Genomic DNA, 16,764 nt, shown 5'->3' on the forward strand with positions numbered 1-16,764 from the left:
GCTAATGATGCTTTAAAGAAAAACATAGGATATGTTTATTTCGCAACCTTACTTTACTATGTCTAACCACCTTAGACATGCCGCAATAATCAGTCAGGTTTGTATTAATCGCAGGAGTCATGGCAAGCATATGTATATAGCTTCTCTGGGTACATGTCAGGTTCTGTTTTACCTTGTTTTAAATTTTGTTTTACTTGTGGCTAACAATTTATTGGTCGTAAAGTATTTAATCTATAATATTATTAAAATAATTTTGAAATGAGATATCACGTTCGCTGTGGATGCTAGAAATTCTCACGTTAATCGAAGAAAAAGAGAAAGAGAGCTCATGTAGGAATACAATTTAGAAATAACTAAAATTCTAAATTAAAAATAAACAATATTGAAAAAAGAGTCCATATAAAAACCAAATACAAGAGTTCATATCGAACAAGCAAATAAAGAAATAGGTGATAGAAATAAGGGGGTAGTAACTGGTGTGACTTTCAAAAACTATAAAAGTGGAATCATGGAGATGATAAGTTTTGGTTTCAAAGTATTATGACAATGAGATAGTTGTTTAGTAAATTTTAAGTAAAAATCATATTAAAAATAGATAATTTTGTACGTATGCTAACCGCGCAATTGAGCGGACCACCAGTTAGTTTTGGTAAAGATCATATTGGCAACTTGCAATTTACGAAAGCATATTAATTCAGTTAAGCACGTGCACACTGGGGTTATTTTTACAACGAAACCGAGTGGAAGGTGGATAACTGGATATTTACAACAAAATAACTTATGAGGTGAAATATTAAACTTCAAATAACTTTTAGAAATGGTTTTTGTAATTTTCCCTACTACTACTACTAGTCTGGAGAGGGTAGTTCGTTACTGCAAGGATGTTACTCCGCATAACTGGAGAATAGAGACCAGAGGTGGTGTAAACTTCCGTATATAAATTGGACGTGCGAGGCTGAGAGAGAGACGCACACATGACACACCGGCGGACAAGGCGAGCGAAGCTGCGAAAGAGCTGCCTCTGCAACCCACGTCAAGAGCTCCCCACATCACAATGTGTGCTGTGTATGCCTGATCTGTCAAAACTCTCGAGGTCAGTTCACTTGGTGTCTCTAGAATCTCCAAAAATCTTTCGTTTTCTACACGTGCTTCCTCCGTAAAACAAACAAACCTAAGTTAGTTTTTTACGGAGAAACCGAGAGAGTACGAGCAGGTATAATAGCAGACTGTAAGCCAGTTATATACATATTTTAAAGAGATAAAAGAGGAGAGATAAGAATAGCGGGCTACATATTTGTAGCCAGCTACAGGACGGACTCCAAGATACGTATATGTATGACAGGTGGGACCAAACATTAATGATGTAGTACATGTTTATAGGTAACTATTGTATGAATTGGCTATTAAATTAACTATATATGATTTGGAGCCGATAGTTGGCTATACTATTAAACTTGCTCTAACACTCTGAGTGATAAGTTCTACTACCTCCGTTTCAAAATACTTGTCTCTTTAAGATTTTAATTTTGTCCCCAAATACTTATCACTATGGAGTACTTGTTGTCCCATCAATCACTTTCTATTCAAAAGTTTTCCTATTTTACCCTCAATAACCATTTCACTTCTCATCATACATTATTTATAAACTTTTGTATTAAACTTTAATCTATTCTAAACAATCTAGAATCATAACTATTGTGGGATGGAGGGAGTAGTACGTAGTAGGAGCATCACAACTATTGTTCCTAACTGCACGAATCACGATGCATCGGTAATTCTATTTGCGCCCAGAGTCACTCACCGCAGGTCATCACGGCTTGGACCCCACATGTCATGCTAACGCAGCCTCTCACGTACCCGGGGTGTGGGGGCCCACATGGACCAGCCCCGAGAGAAGGCTCCCGGCTAAGCTGAGCCGTTGATTCCTCGCGCTGGGATCCCAGATCGACGGCCACGATTACCACGAAGGACCCCCCCCCCTCCCCCGAGTCCGACACTCCAGCCCCACAAGCAGCCACACAGAGAGAGAACACCCGCCACCTTCGCGGGCCACCCACCACCGATCGCCGCCGCTCCGGCGGCTCCCAGCTCGCGCGCCGCGCCCCCACGACCACCGCCGCCTCCGCCTCGCCGGCCGCCGCCGACATGACCGGACTCCTCCTGCATTCTTCCCTTCCCCCACGTGCATCCCGCCCGGGTAATCATCCTTCCACCATGCCGATGGAAAATGCTTTTCTCTCTCTTTTTTTTGGTGAGATCGATTTTGCTGAACCTGAAAAATTTCCAGCCTCACGCGGACCGCATAGCCCACACGCCTTCGTCTTCCTCTCGACACGCTTCTCGGCCATCACGATGCCCTGCCAGTTAGGGATGCTCTTGTTTTCGCTCGCTCCAGAATTCTTCTCTGAAAGCGACGAGAGGCCATGTCTCTGGCGTGGTTTACTTTCAGACCTCGATGGCCTGCTGTTCTTGAGTTCGGTAGGAGGGGTAGTGAGACGCTGTCAGTGATGGGAGGGAAAACCTTGAGCTCGATCGCGTTGTCTGCCAGATCGTGCAGGCAGTTCGTTTTCAGTTCAGAAAGCTTGCAGTTGGCCTAGTTCATTTGTAGGTGTCGCTGATCATAGAAAGATACGCGTTTACATGCAAGAATGGGGCAGGGTAGAGGAAATTCGGAGAGGATTTTCGGTTTCTGTTCCATCTTGGTTGATGGTGATTGCTGAAAGAGTTATATAACAGCACAATAACAGGTGTCCTTATGCATGCATCCGTTCATGAAATTTGGTAATGATTTAGTATGATATTATGACCAGATAAATTTATCATATAAAGATCATATGCCAAGATTAAAACTTAGGTGCCTATCTGAAGAAGATACATTAAAAAAAAACCTTTAGAACTGCTTCCTTTTGTCCATGATGGGTGAGAATCCTCTACTATAATATTACTACCATTACAGTTACTGTTATGTTTGTCCCACACGTCAGTGCCTGTAATGGTAGTGCCATACTACCAGTATGGTAGAGGATATGAACCCCCTTATAATATATGACCGGCGGGGTATGCAGTTATTAACCGGAGAAGTAGTAGCATAACTGCATAACCAAATTTTCACACCATACTTTTCACATACTTTTTTCTTGTTTGTAGAGATGCGTCCAAATAAGAGGACAGTGTATGTATGATAAGCGAATCGAGCACATTCTGTCGTGTCATCGACGACTCCCAAAAACACTATGATTTAGTGGTCAATTTCATGCTGTTGAGATTTTTACTGAGACCGGCCGAAGATTAGCAGTCAGACAGAGAACTGGTAGAAACATTCAGAGCTTTCCTGCACTGCATGCGTGCCCTGCCCTGCCCTGCCTGATGGGCAGCATTTCATCTTGCCTATACCGAGCCTGTTTTTGCAGTAGATGCCATCATCGATGTATCTGACTTACTGTTATCTTACCCAGATTTGCTCACACTCTTCACAACCATGAGCTGATGAGTGATGAGACTAGACTACTAGAGTCTAGAGACCAAGGCTGGTTGCCAATTGCGAGGGTTACCAGCCACCCAGGACAGATTCTGCCATTTATGTCTCTGGAATTCCCTGCCTAACATTGCTAAACCTGCAGCCAGAAGCCCAGAACCAAAACTTGAGTGCCACAAGTGCCAAGGTTTGCTTTGATGTCCTGCACGAACGCCACACATTTGTACGGCCCAGAATGCATCTGCATTTGACTGCAATCTCTGCCTAATCAGGCTGCCCCGTGAGTTATACGACTGTTGCTGGTTTGAAGTTGCATTCAATGCTGCCGTATAAATGCACTCACTGATCAAGCTAGTAGCAGAAAACATTGGCGAGACTTGTGTAGAGTTCAGATAAGCGGACAGAATCTTCTTCTGATTCTGATAAGATAAGCAGAAAGTTCGAAGCTTGGTTTGGTCTCACGGTGAACTCATTGTCGTTGCCTAAGCCGCATTGCAAAGTGTGCCCTCGTAAGACACATCTCATGGCTGAAATATCATTAGTTGTATCTGTTCTTGGACACTAAAACAATGTGATCTCAACTATCCATTCTTGATTCTTCTTCTTCTTATGATGATGATGGTTTACATGTGTTGCAGGTTTCCCGAGGTTGATGGAAGCTGACGAATCCGGTGTACCGCCGCGGCCGGTCGCCGGAGATGTTCACATCCCGGCGAGCCGCTCTGCCAAGGAGCCAATCTTCATGGTAAGTTTCGGGCCGTCTTCATGGTTAACGCAGATCACCTGATCGGAGCACGAGTATGAACAGTCGCGTGCCGGTGTAGGAGCGGCACGGCGGCGACCTGCTCATCGCCATGGCGTCCTCCCCGGACACCACGCTGGCGTTCCACGCGGCGCGCCCGGTGTCCATCAGCCTGCCGGCGTCGCCGACCGGGTTCGACGTCGCCAGGTCCGGGGTGGAGCTCCAGCGTCACGCCATGACGGACGCCCCGTGCATGCTGCCGCTGCCCGGGTGGCCGGCGATGATGGCCGTCGCGCAGCCCGACAGGATGATCTTCCGCTCACAGCCGATCGCCGTCCTCGGCGGCGCGGCCGCTCTGCCCCAGCAGAGCAGAAGCTCCCAGGTGCAAGACGGCACGAGCCGCGATGGCGCGCCGCGCGCGGCGGCGACGACGACGGGCAAGGCGCGCGGGCGCAGGGACACGAGCTACGACTCGTTCAAGACGTGGTCAGGGAAGCTGGAGAAGCAGATCACCACCCACCTGAGAGGCGGCCGGCAACAGCAGCAGCAGCAACAGCAGCAGCAACAGCCAGAGCAGCGGCGGCAGGATGAGGAACCCGAGGACGACGACGCGGCAGCGGCGGCGGCGACGACGACGGCGAGCAGCAGCCGGTCGTACTCGTCGATGCCGAGAGTGCAGCGCTTCTTCGCGGCGCTGGAAGGCCCCGAGCTTGACAAACTACGGGTACACCATCAGCAACCCTCTCCCTGTCGTCTCGCATTGGTCGAACAGTTGGCATGCACCCTAGTACGTAGTCGCTCACAACGCGCCGCCGTGGTGGTGGTGTTGGTGTCGTGTCGTCGGCAGTCGTCGGAGGCGCTGGTCCTGCCGTCGGACAAGACGTGGCCGTTCCTGCTCCGGTTCCCGGTGTCGGCGTTCGGCATGTGCATGGGCATGAGCAGCCAGGCGATCCTGTGGAAGAACATCGCCATCTCGACGTCGACGAGGTTCCTGCACATCACCGTCAAGATCAACCTCGTGCTCTGGTGCGTCTCCGTGGCGCTCATGTGCGCCGTGTCGGCGCTGTACGCGTGCAAGGTCGCCTTCTACTTCGAGGCCGTCCGGCGGGAGTACTACCACCCGGTGCGCGTCAACTTCTTCTTCGCGCCGTGGATCGCCTGCCTCTTCCTCGCCATCGGCGTGCCGCCGATGGTGGCGGCGAGCCTCCCGCACTGGCTGTGGTACCTGCTCATGGCGCCGATCGTGTGCCTGGAGCTCAAGATCTACGGGCAGTGGATCTCCGGTGGCCAGCGGCGGCTGTCGAGGGTGGCGAACCCGTCCAACCACCTGTCCATCGTCGGCAACTTCGTCGGCGCGCTGCTCGGCGCCACCATGGGCCTCCGCGAGGGCCCCATCTTCTTCTTCGCCGTCGGGCTCGCCCACTACATCGTGCTGTTCGTCACGCTGTACCAGCGGCTCCCCACCAGCGAGACGCTCCCGCGCGACCTCCACCCCGTCTTCTTCCTCTTCGTCGCCGCCCCCAGCGTCGCCTGCCTCGCCTGGGCCAGGATCACCGGCGAGTTCGGCTACGGCTCCCGCGTCGCCTACTTCATCGCCATGTTCCTCTACGCCTCGCTGGTACGCTACGTACGCACGCGCACACTGACACTGCCTAGCTAGCTTTCTACGCCGCGCGCCATTGCAGCGAGCAGCTGATGCGATCGATGTTGGGTGTGCTTGTGCAGGCGGTGAGGATCAACCTGTTCAGGGGGTTCAGGTTCTCGCTGGCGTGGTGGGCGTACACGTTCCCGATGACGAGCGCGGCGATCGCGTCGATCCGGTACTCGTCGGAGGTGAAGAACGTGTTCACGCAGTCGCTCTGCATCGCGCTGTCCGTGCTGGCGACGCTCACGGTCACGGCGCTGTTCCTCACCACGCTGCTGCACGCCGCCGTCCACCGCGACCTCTTCCCCAACGACATCTCCATCGCCATCACCGAGCGCAAGCTCAAGCCCATCGCCGAGATCCACGAGCAGCAGCAGCAGCAGCGCGACAAGAACGCCACCACCGCCGCCGACATCCACCCCGACTCCGCCTGCATTAAGGACCTCGAAGCCGGCGTGCCGCCGCCGCCGTCGTACGCCGGCGATCGATCGACGACGACGACGTCGACGGACCCGTGCCCGCTCGGCGCCGGGCAGTTCTGACCGTGCGATCGATCGATGGTTCTTCAGACAGCGACGTGGACGTGCGTGTCAGTGTAATTAATTAGCTTAATTAATTTGCTGTAACTACTCGTATCGTATGCGTACGTGGCGATGTAGATAGGAGATTGAGTCGTTGACGACTTGGGATAAGGCTAAGCTAGCGCCAGTAATAAGTCCATCTGTCTCAGCCTCTCAGAAGCATATGCACCATGCAGTGTACAATGGTTCGATATTGTGGTCATCCCCGGTAGATCGTGGCGTACTGGCGTGAGTATGATGAAGTACTACCAACGTCTCCCATTGTTGTAGACTTGTAGTACAGTACAATTGCGACTTTGCCAAAAAGACAGGCCGACTCGTCCAGCTCGGCCCAATACCAAAGGACGGTTGGGTGGAATAAGTTCACTTTAGGTCTCTCATTTATAAAACCGGATCACAAGAAGGAAAAGGTCCATTTCTCATCCCTTAGCTATGGACCGAGTTTTGATTCGCGTCCCTCGATCACAAAAGACTCTTTTAACTATTAAAACCGGGTATTGACATCCTTGACTCTTTTTTAAAACAGTTTTAGCTGATATGATGTCTACATGACATGTTCACTTGGTCTTCATCCTAGATGAGGCTTGCATGGCACTTACATGAAAAATTATAGTTAAAAACAATTTTTTTAAAAAAAAAAAGTGGCACCCACATGCATGGAAGTGGATTTTGATCCCTGCAGGGGATATCCCCTTGTTGCTTGTATGGCACTCAAATGCTTATGAAAAAATTTGAGAAGATGTATTAACATGCGATATATCACTCCATAAACATGAAAGTAAAAAATTCAACTTCTACATCTCGCAACGAAAAAACAAATTTGACTCTGAATATACGTTAACTATGTACGATTTAATTCATTTTTTTTACGAGATGTAGAAGTTGAATTTGAACTTACATGTTTGTGGAGTGTTATATCACATGTTAATACACCTTCTCAATTTTTTTTAAATTTTTTTAATAATCATTTGAGTGACATAAAAAAAACGAGGGGATATCCCCTCGAGAGATTAAAATAGTTTGTCCACATGTAAGTGACAACCCTTTCCTCTTTCTCAACCTAAAGAATGGTACCGCAGTACTGCGGTTTGGACGACTATGCATGGCGCGAGCCCACAACAATGGCTACCCAACTTATGGAAGATAATGATTCCGTTGCAGGAGTTGCACCAAATATTTATGGAACTTTGCTAGGCATGTGACTTCCTCTGTGTGTAGAACAAACTAATGGGTCTCACCGGCTGTGTAAGTGAAGAAAATTTCCAACGGTTCATAGTTTCATACGAGAAAACAACAATAATGGAAAAAAAAAAAAGCGTTTGCATCTAAGCAGAGATTTTTTCCCTCAAAAATACAGGAGGACGCTGCATTTCATTTTAGCCTTTTAGGCCTGTTGGGAAGAAAAGCTTCGGCTGTATATATAGTAACAGCAGCAGAAGTCACACTGCTTATACTGTTGAGGCAGTGCAGCTATCGCCGCAACTGCCTCCACTGTAAGAACGCTGGTAGCTGGGATAATGGAAGGACACGGTGCGATCAGGCAGGTGGTTTTCCTCCATTTTCTTCGTACCTTGATCTCCTGATGATCCATTGATCGGTCTTGACGACGATGGATAGAAAGGAAGCTCGAGGCGTTGATGCTGTGCAGCGAGTAGGGGCAGGGATGGTTGCCGAAGCTTTTGACCAACACGTGAAGAAACCGGCGGTTCATCGTCGCCGGAAATAATTCCGGCCGGCGGCGGTAGCAGATCGCCGGACGGAGAGAGATCGATCGGCGCAGCTAGCGCAGGCGGCGGCTGGCTGGGCGGACTCGACGCACTCTAGGGCGCGACGAGTCAGGGGTTTTGCCAATGGACAGGCCGAATCGTCTGGGCCGGCCCAATTGGCGGAAAACTGCATGTTGGTCGGCCTGCGGTTGAGTCACTCCTGCCATCTGTGCCCCCCAACGTTTATCCCCACATGGGCCGGCCCATATTGCAAGAAAATATGTAGCGTAAATCACAACTATAGAAAATGTGAAACTTACCGTTGATTAAAAAATAGACGTCTCATATTTATCCATGTACTGCCTGTAAAATTTTTACTAATAATTTAATCTAGTAGTAAAAGTTTTACTGATGTGAACAACCTTAGACACCTATTTTAATCCAATGATAGTTTAGCATTACATATATAGTTTGTATCACATATAGGGCAGGTTCACTTTGATATCCTTTTCGACCATACCTTCTTTTTTTTTTAAAGTTGTCAAAAAAATGTCTACGTTTAGTTTGTTGCTAAATTTGGTCAATACATAAGAAATCCTGCCAAAATTTAGTAAGGTTTGTTTTGGCTACAATCTAAACATGCTCATACTCTCATGTATCTCTACTAATTATAAAAGCACAGTTTTACTGACAAAGGCAGGAGGTGGTCGGCTCCTTTTGTGTGTACGTAACCATCGTAGAATCCTGTTCTCAGTTCATCCACCCACCTAGTCAATCAATTACTCCCTCCATTTCATAATGTAAGTCATTCTAATATTTTCCACATTCATATTGATGTTAATAAATCTAGACATATATATTTATATAGATTCATTAACATCAATATAAATATGGGAAATACTAGAATAACTTACATTGCGAAACAGAGGAAGTGTTATATAGGTCTGACTCGTTGTAAAGCAAGAACATATTACTAATTGAGGGAAAAGGCCAAATCGTTTCCCTGTTCAGGTGAGGTTAACTTAAAGGTAGCAATTAGGATGCATGCATCATCAGGGGAGCGTATCCTATGCACACAGGCCCTCACGTGTACACACCGTGTACACCAACTAAAAATTTTCATAAAAAATTCTAGGAAAATTCATACATGTACTTTTAATAGTATTACATCTACGTGTAAAGTCGCATATTCAAATTCATTCTACATAGAGAATAACAAAAAAGATAAAATTCTGACAAAATTGCAACCTTAAAACTGTCAGATTTTTTATTTTTTTTGTTACGGCTAAAATATAATGAATTTGACGTTAAGATTTTAACCTAAGTGTAATACAATTGAAAGTATGTGTATGATTTTTTTTAGATTTTTTGGTGACATTTTTTAGTTGGTGTGCACGTATGTACACGTGAGAGCCTGTATACATAGGATATGTTGCCCATCATCAGGTGCATGTGCGATTGTGCATGCACGGAACGTTGGGTACAGCGAATCGAGACCCTGCACGCGGCGTACGTACGCAGGCGAGTCCATTGCATGCACATGCATGCATGCATGAACAACAATGGATTATGGATCAAAGCGATCGAATATATGGCCGGCCATGGTCCCGATCAAGAGAGCGCCGACGCGCCCGATCGTGCTGCTCATGCATCGATCTACTGTTATATATAGTACGTACACCAGGACCAGTACTCCAGTAGCATATGTTTCTTTTTCCGTGCACGGCCTTTTTCCTCGACGGGGAGCTACCCGTGTATGCTGAAACAGTAAATCGACCATGCATAATAAATGAAACGCAACGCTATTGTAGGTTGAAAAAAAAAAGGACAAAATCATATACTCCCTTTGCCCTACAATAAGTCATTCTAGCATTGGATATTACACTATCTAGCTGTATAACGAATATAGACAGCCTTCAAATTCATTGTAGTATGTCAGATCCAATTTTAGATTGTTAGATTTCCCTACTAGCTGTCAATTAACACATGTTTCTAATCTATTATATACTAAAAGTCCATTAAACTTCCTAGAAACGCTCTTAAGCCGCCATGTGGCGTTCCTACAAATACTCCTAGACCGCCACATGGCACTGTTTAATCTCACCGTTGATTTTCATTTAAATTGGTGGACCCGATACTTTATACCGTTAGATTAGATATACTATTTAAAAAAAAGGTATGCTGTGGGCGTAAAAGGAAACAAAACATAAGTAATTCATGTACGTACGTACGTACATACAGGAAAGGAAAAATGAATCTTATCTCATGTTCATCGGAAGAAAATAAAACATGCATACCGACTTACGATAAAAGCGATTAAGTAAAAAAAAAGCATACGTAATGTTGGTACGTAAAGCCATTGAAGAAAAAATCGATGGTCCATAAAATAGGATTTTCTACTATTTTAAAATAAAATATATTACTCTATAAACTGATGCAAATATGTGTAGTTAAACTAGATCATCTACCATAGAAAAATCAAATATCCTATCAATGCTCTTTAAATGTCCTATATATAATTATTTTAGAATCATGGATCTAATTTGTGATCCAGTTGGATTCCTCTAATTAAATAAACTATTGATGTCTATGTTCCTAAATACATCGTAATACATGATGTCGACATATAACAAAAAAATGTTATGATAATATTTTAAGAAAAGAATAACGAATTACCCTTGAACTATCACGGTCGACCGAATTACCCGCATAAACCCGAAAACCAGCCAGCTTTCATCCTCAATTATTAATACCGGACGAATTACCCCTCCCCCCTCAACTCAACTCAGAGTGGTTTTGGTCCTAGGTGGCAGTTCAGTCAGCATTTTCTTAAAAAAATGGTGGGACCTAGATATCATATCTCTTCCTCACCCCTTCATCATCTCTCTCTCTTCTCCCTCCACATCTGTCAATCGGCAAGGCTAGGGGCGGCGAGCGGCGGAGGTGACTCCTCCTCGCCCTCTGCCAGCACACGCCTCCTTGACGGTCGCGTAGTTTCTCCTCGACCTCCACTGGTGCATGATGAAGCGGACATGGCGGGGCAGAGGAGCTCGAGCGGTGGAGGATGCTCCACCTCAGCTATCTCGGCAACTACATGTGCACTCCAGCGGAGGCCGTCATGTCCATCCTTTCCGTTGCATCTCATCGTCATGTGACGAGTGTTGCGGCTGCCGGAGATGAGCACCTGCATTGGTCCTCAATGGCCAAGTTCAGCTATGCCCCCGCCATCGAGAACTCGCCCAACAAATGCGGCGGCAGCTCTTTCTACCGTAGCATGTCATCCCACCACAATTCTTAATCGATCCCCACCACCAGTGCCTCTCTCCGGAAGAGACAGCGAGGTAGATCAATCAAGCAAGCAAGACCAAGGGAATAGACAAAGGAGAAGGAGAAGAGCGTCGGCCGGCCCTTGCATCAATGGGAGGGAGAAGAGAGAGGCCAGGGAATGGGATTGAGGAAGAGAGGGAGAGAGAGAGAGGTGAGAGGGGAGAGGGACAGAGTGGGTGGAGAATGTGATAGCCATGTAGGAGCAAAACCACTCAGTGTTGTGTTGGGGAGGGGGGATAATTCATCCGGTATTAATAATTGAGGGTGAAAGATATCTAGTTTTTAGGTTTACGTGGGTAATTCGGTCAACTGTAATAGTTAGGGGGTAATTCGTAATTTTCCTATTTTAAATAATTTTACATCATATTTCAGGTGTCAAATATCACTTGACGAATATACAATGCTAATTTAAAGCTACACGTGTAAAACAATTGAAAACAACACAATTTAGTTGTGTATTTTTAATTTGATATGATTTAGTTTTAATTTGTCTAAGATTAAGATTCTCATTTTTTTTCTAATTTATAACTATTTCATTAGTATATGATAAGTGGGCAACACAAATGTACATAGATGTAAAAAATTATGAAAAATATTTCAAGCCAATGATCTTGCTATAATACAACCACTTAGTTCATCATGAGATTTATAATCATATATGTATATTTTTCTCTTTGTCAAATAGTTTTGGTAACAAATGAACAATCAAGTAACATGCGCAATAAACAACTCATAATATATTTTCTTACAGTTGAGGAATTCCAACATATCAAACATAATTTGATGAATGTATGTCATACACCCTATTGACGTGACTATGAAATATACTTCAATCAATTAGTTATTATAAATAAGTTTGGAAAAGTAGATTCATTCTCCAAATTAATTAGTAAAGGTGTCTTTTGTGATTATGAAAAATAGGCGTTGAAAAACACCAGATGCAAAATTATAGATATTTTGTCAACATATAACTAACAATATGGTCCTTTAGAGATTTTATCATGATGGTATTTAAAAAAACCCTTATTCAGGTTTAAAAAATCACATATAGCACAAATAGATATGAAACAACTCCATTATTCTATTATTGTTTCATTATCATGACACATGTTGTTCTCATAAATTCATGTTGTTATGATAGCGGTATGGTTTCAAGTGATGCGTCCAAACCAGATATTAAAAAAACATGTTTAAAATAGTGTCAAGATCTATGTTAAAAATATAATCCGCATGTAAACATTCACAATAAAAATTCAAGCAACATTAAATAAGTGCCCGCGCATATGCGCGGGCTAACATCCTAGTTGAACTAGTAATGTATCCATACTCTGCAACGTGTCAGATCTATATAACTAAAAGTTGACTAGGATGTTAGATTGAGGATAAGGCAGGAGCTAAGCCTTATATAACTGGGATTGTTGGGTGAGTGAATTAAGAAGAAAGTGCTGGATACTATAATGGTTACGCGACCTCCATGGTGAGAAAGGAATAGGAGGATGAAGAATGTGCTTTTAAAGGAGCATTGATGTTAATACTATACTACATCTTCATGGAGCACAACTTTCGTTTTAACTTGTGATGATGTGCAACTAGCTAGTAGCTAGAAACATACTATGCCTTGGGTAAAGAAACAGCTGTGGACAAAACCAACACTAGTAGATCGATCAGCTATCTCCGTTCTCCTCCGGCTCCACCACACTAGTACGTGGCTGATCCCCCTGTTTTACACTCCAACAAGGCAATAATGCGTCATCCGTGGACCATCTGGTACACGCCAAGTCTCTTCTGGTCCACGCCAAAGTAAAGTCTCTTCGCTCAACATATATACGTGAACCATGCATCAGAGCCCACGAATGCTTCTTGTGGGGGATCGATCGATATGATCAGGCCGGCCGGCCGGCGCTAATCCATCAATCACCACTCATCATCAATCAGTTACAGCTGCTGCTGCTGCTGCTTCGCACGTCACCCTGGCCTCTCGGCCTACTGCTACATATGAGTGGATCGAGTACCAATCACACGCATGCATGCATCGATCTGATCTGATCTGGCGATGATGATCTCTACCTGGTTCCCTCCTGTTCCGTGCACTTGCCTCCCTCCCCCCTCGACCCCACTTGATATTAGATTCACATGTGTAAAGTTTTAGCGTATCACATTAGATATTATATGAAGTGTCGCATGAAGTGTTAGGGCACTAATAAAAAAATTATTTACAGAATCCGTCAGTAAACCGCGAGACAAATTTATTAAACCTAATTAATCCGTTATTGACAAATGTTTACTGTAGCGCCACATTGTCAAATTAATCGCAATCTATATAATTAATTATTTTTAGCATATATTTAATACTTTATGCAGATGTTCAAACGTTGTAAAATTTTTACGTGGGAAAGTCTCACTTCTCATCAGTTTCTCACCAAGCGGCCGGGCGGGACGAGCGAGGGGACCCAGGCGACGCGACACGGGCACGAGCGTGCGACAAGGGTAGTAGGACAAGAGGCGACACGTCAGTCGCACGTACATCTGCCTCCCCCTGCGTGGCCCGGCCCTCTCTTGCACAGTTGCATATGCTAAACTCTCCTACCGTGTTTAGTTCCAAAATAATTCTTTACACTTTCAATTTTTCTATCACATATCAAAACTTTTCTACACACATAAACTTCTAACTTTCCCGTCATATCATTTTAATTTTTACCAAACTTTTAATTTTGGTGTAAATTAAACGCAGCCTAAGTCTCTTTTTGGACGACTTCGCTGCTTGATTCATGCATGCCGTCCCCCCTGGCCTCTCGACCTCTTGGCTCTTTTGCTCTTGCATGCATGTACAGCGTGTACAGTGTACGCATACACACGCAATACGCGTGCATATATACGTGATGAGACTAGGTACAGGTAATGTATATGTACAATTAATGTGTACGCAATGCGACAGTGTACATGTCGTTTCTGCCAGCCATACACTGTAATGTGGCGCTTAATTCACTCTTTGAGAGATACGTAGTACAGCTCATTGAGATATATTATACATGTTTGATCACAATTTTATATCAGAATATATATCTTCATGAAGTAATAAATTTGTACAATTAAAAAGTGTGTAGTTTTTCAAGATAAATATACATGTACCATGCATCTTTTATGTTTTTAAGCTATATAAGGCCCCCGTTCGATAGGGAGGATAGGCCGGGGTGAGCTTATTATAAGCTACACATAAAACGAAGCGAGTGATTAGGGTATAATTAATTGAGTATTAACTATTATAAGATTAAAAATAAATTTATTTGATTTTTTAAAGAAACTTTGACATGAAGAGTTTTTGAAAACTGTATCATTGAGCGGTTCAGTAAGTGTGCTTAAGATATACAGTATAAACGAGAAAGTAGTCCCCTAGAGTAGATTAATTAATTAGAACGGGGCAAAGTAATTTATAGCCGTACAAATCAACGATATTTAAATCTTATATATATCCAAACCGTAATGATTTGTGACCGAAACGAGTACTACCTCCGTCCCAAATTAGTGATCACTTTAACATTTCTCTTGTAACGTTTGACCATTTATCTTATTTGAAAATTTTATGTAAATATAAAAAAGATAAGTCATACATAAATTACTTTTGATAATAAAACAAATCATAAACAAAATAAATAATAATTTTATAATTTTTAGAATACGACGAATAATAAAAATTACAAATAAAAACTTAAAATGATAAATATTTTGGGACGGAGGAAGTACAGATTGGTTGAAACGGAGCTTCTTGGCTAGCTGCAGGCCAAGAGCTTGCGTCTAACCGCAAGAGTAAGCAACACATATGCCCCCGGCTCGAATGGCTAGCTAAACTAGCTTGCTGCTTCCAGCAATCCGACACAACCAACTCCAAGCAATCGATCACGAGGCATATGCAGTTTTAATCCCTGCTGATCTCGTCGGCGCGATCTCCGAGGCAAGTGTATAGGGTTGTGTTTAGATCCAAAGTTTGGATCTAAACTTCAGTCCTTTTGTATCACATCAACCTGTCACATCATCTTCAACTTCAAACAAAATTTAAACTTTGTGCTGAACTAAAGACAGCCTACGTCATCAGCTCCGTTCAAAGAAACCCATGCAGCTGTTCCAGAGGAAGATATTCGTAGTCGTAGTAGCAGCAACAGCAATTTTTACAGCAAAATTAATGATACAGTATGATTCGATTCGGTACGAACAGAGAAACCATTTCCCCATGTTTCAAACGGGCAACAGTGTACGTACGTCATCCCGGTAGATCGATGATATCATATCCATGCTTGCACATGCATGTTAAAAAAAACGATACTACAGACTTATTATTCTATCCATTTGCATGCGTTTGATTCAAGATGTGGGATGGGTTGGTTTGGATCAAACTATTTTTCATTTTATTTGGTTTGAGAATAAGGGAATTAATTGGATGATTCTTGAGATCGTGAGGCCTGGTGGGGATTGGAGGGGAATTAAGGGGGAATAACTCACACTAAAATAATTGTGGAATAATTTTCCTCCAATCCCTTCTTCTCGAGGATTAATTAAACATGACCTGAAAGAGAATATTTTCATAAAGTCTGGGTTGCCCTTTATCCTTAAAAAAAAAACTAACGGACTAATTCAACTTACTTTTTTTTTCCTCTTGATAACATGCTGGACATCTTTAAAAAAATAGAACTATTCCATTTCTTATGCCAAACGAATCCAAAAACAAGGATGAGTACGTTCAACTTTATCTCACCTCGTCACAAACCAAAACACATGAGATTATTCTATTTATCTACTGTTCCGGCAAAAACGATAATGTATTGTATACTAGCTAGTACGTTCACGCATGCACTGATATGCACACAACTCCAACTCCTGTAGTGTGGTAGCTAGGAGGAATCGTTCACTGTTTCGTACATTTGTTATTTGCGCGCACACACTGTTCTTACGGTGCACTGCACATACGCACGCATGGGGGCGAGCAACCCTTGTCGGTCGATCGACGAACAAAAACTGTTCGTCATCACTAGTACGAGTCCAGCCTGCCAACATGCAGGCATGCAGCTGCCGCCATGGCGTTGACACGATGATGACGACGACGACGACGACATATGTTGTCACGTTGAAGGCCACTACAACAAAACAGTTTATTTTTCGAGATTTAGAGGGAGAGATGCTGCTCCAACAATACTTTAAGAAAAAAATGAGCATGTTGAGAATTGAACACGGACCGGACCTTGGTTGAAACTACAAACCCTTTATTAAATAGCTATCAAGTACATCTTTACAATAAA

The 16,764-nt window shown here is 44.1% G+C and overlaps 1 protein-coding gene across 5 annotated transcripts; it reads left to right on the forward strand.

The window, feature by feature from the left end:
- Positions 1 to 972: 972 nt before the first annotated feature.
- On the forward strand, positions 973 to 6,645 carry LOC127761206 (S-type anion channel SLAH3-like). 5 transcript variants are annotated; one of them, XM_052285487.1, is made up of 5 exons: positions 3,506 to 3,984; positions 4,114 to 4,220; positions 4,300 to 4,941; positions 5,065 to 5,844; positions 5,943 to 6,645. In XM_052285487.1, the coding sequence occupies exons 2-5, from the start codon at positions 4,128 to 4,130 to the stop codon at positions 6,402 to 6,404; spliced, it is 1,977 nt and encodes a 658-aa protein (XP_052141447.1). In that variant the 5' UTR covers positions 3,506 to 3,984; positions 4,114 to 4,127; the 3' UTR covers positions 6,405 to 6,645. The 5 variants fall into 5 exon arrangements, with proteins under 5 accessions (XP_052141430.1, XP_052141422.1, XP_052141447.1 ...); XM_052285495.1 differs by having other exon boundaries at positions 3,509 to 3,984; positions 5,065 to 5,835; XM_052285470.1 differs by lacking the exon at positions 3,506 to 3,984 and adding an exon at positions 973 to 1,093 and having other exon boundaries at positions 4,300 to 5,844.
- The last annotated feature ends 10,119 nt before the right edge of the window (positions 6,646 to 16,764 follow it).

The sequence above is a fragment of the Oryza glaberrima genome, chromosome 1 (assembly GCF_000147395.1).
Source record: "Oryza glaberrima chromosome 1, OglaRS2, whole genome shotgun sequence".
NCBI classification, from domain to species: Eukaryota; Viridiplantae; Streptophyta; class Magnoliopsida; order Poales; family Poaceae; genus Oryza; species Oryza glaberrima.

Excerpts from the sequence above, each read along its gene's own strand:
- LOC127761206 (XM_052285470.1), top strand. The coding sequence starts at position 4,128 with ATGGAAGCTGACGAATCCGGTGTACCGCCGCGGCCGGTCGCCGGAGAT. Across the intron at positions 4,221-4,299 it reads CCAAGGAGCCAATCTTCATG|GAGCGGCACGGCGGCGACCT; the intron begins GTAAGTTTCGGG and ends GTGCCGGTGTAG. Across the intron at positions 5,845-5,942 it reads ACGCCTCGCTGGTACGCTAC|GCGGTGAGGATCAACCTGTT; the intron begins GTACGCACGCGC and ends GTGCTTGTGCAG.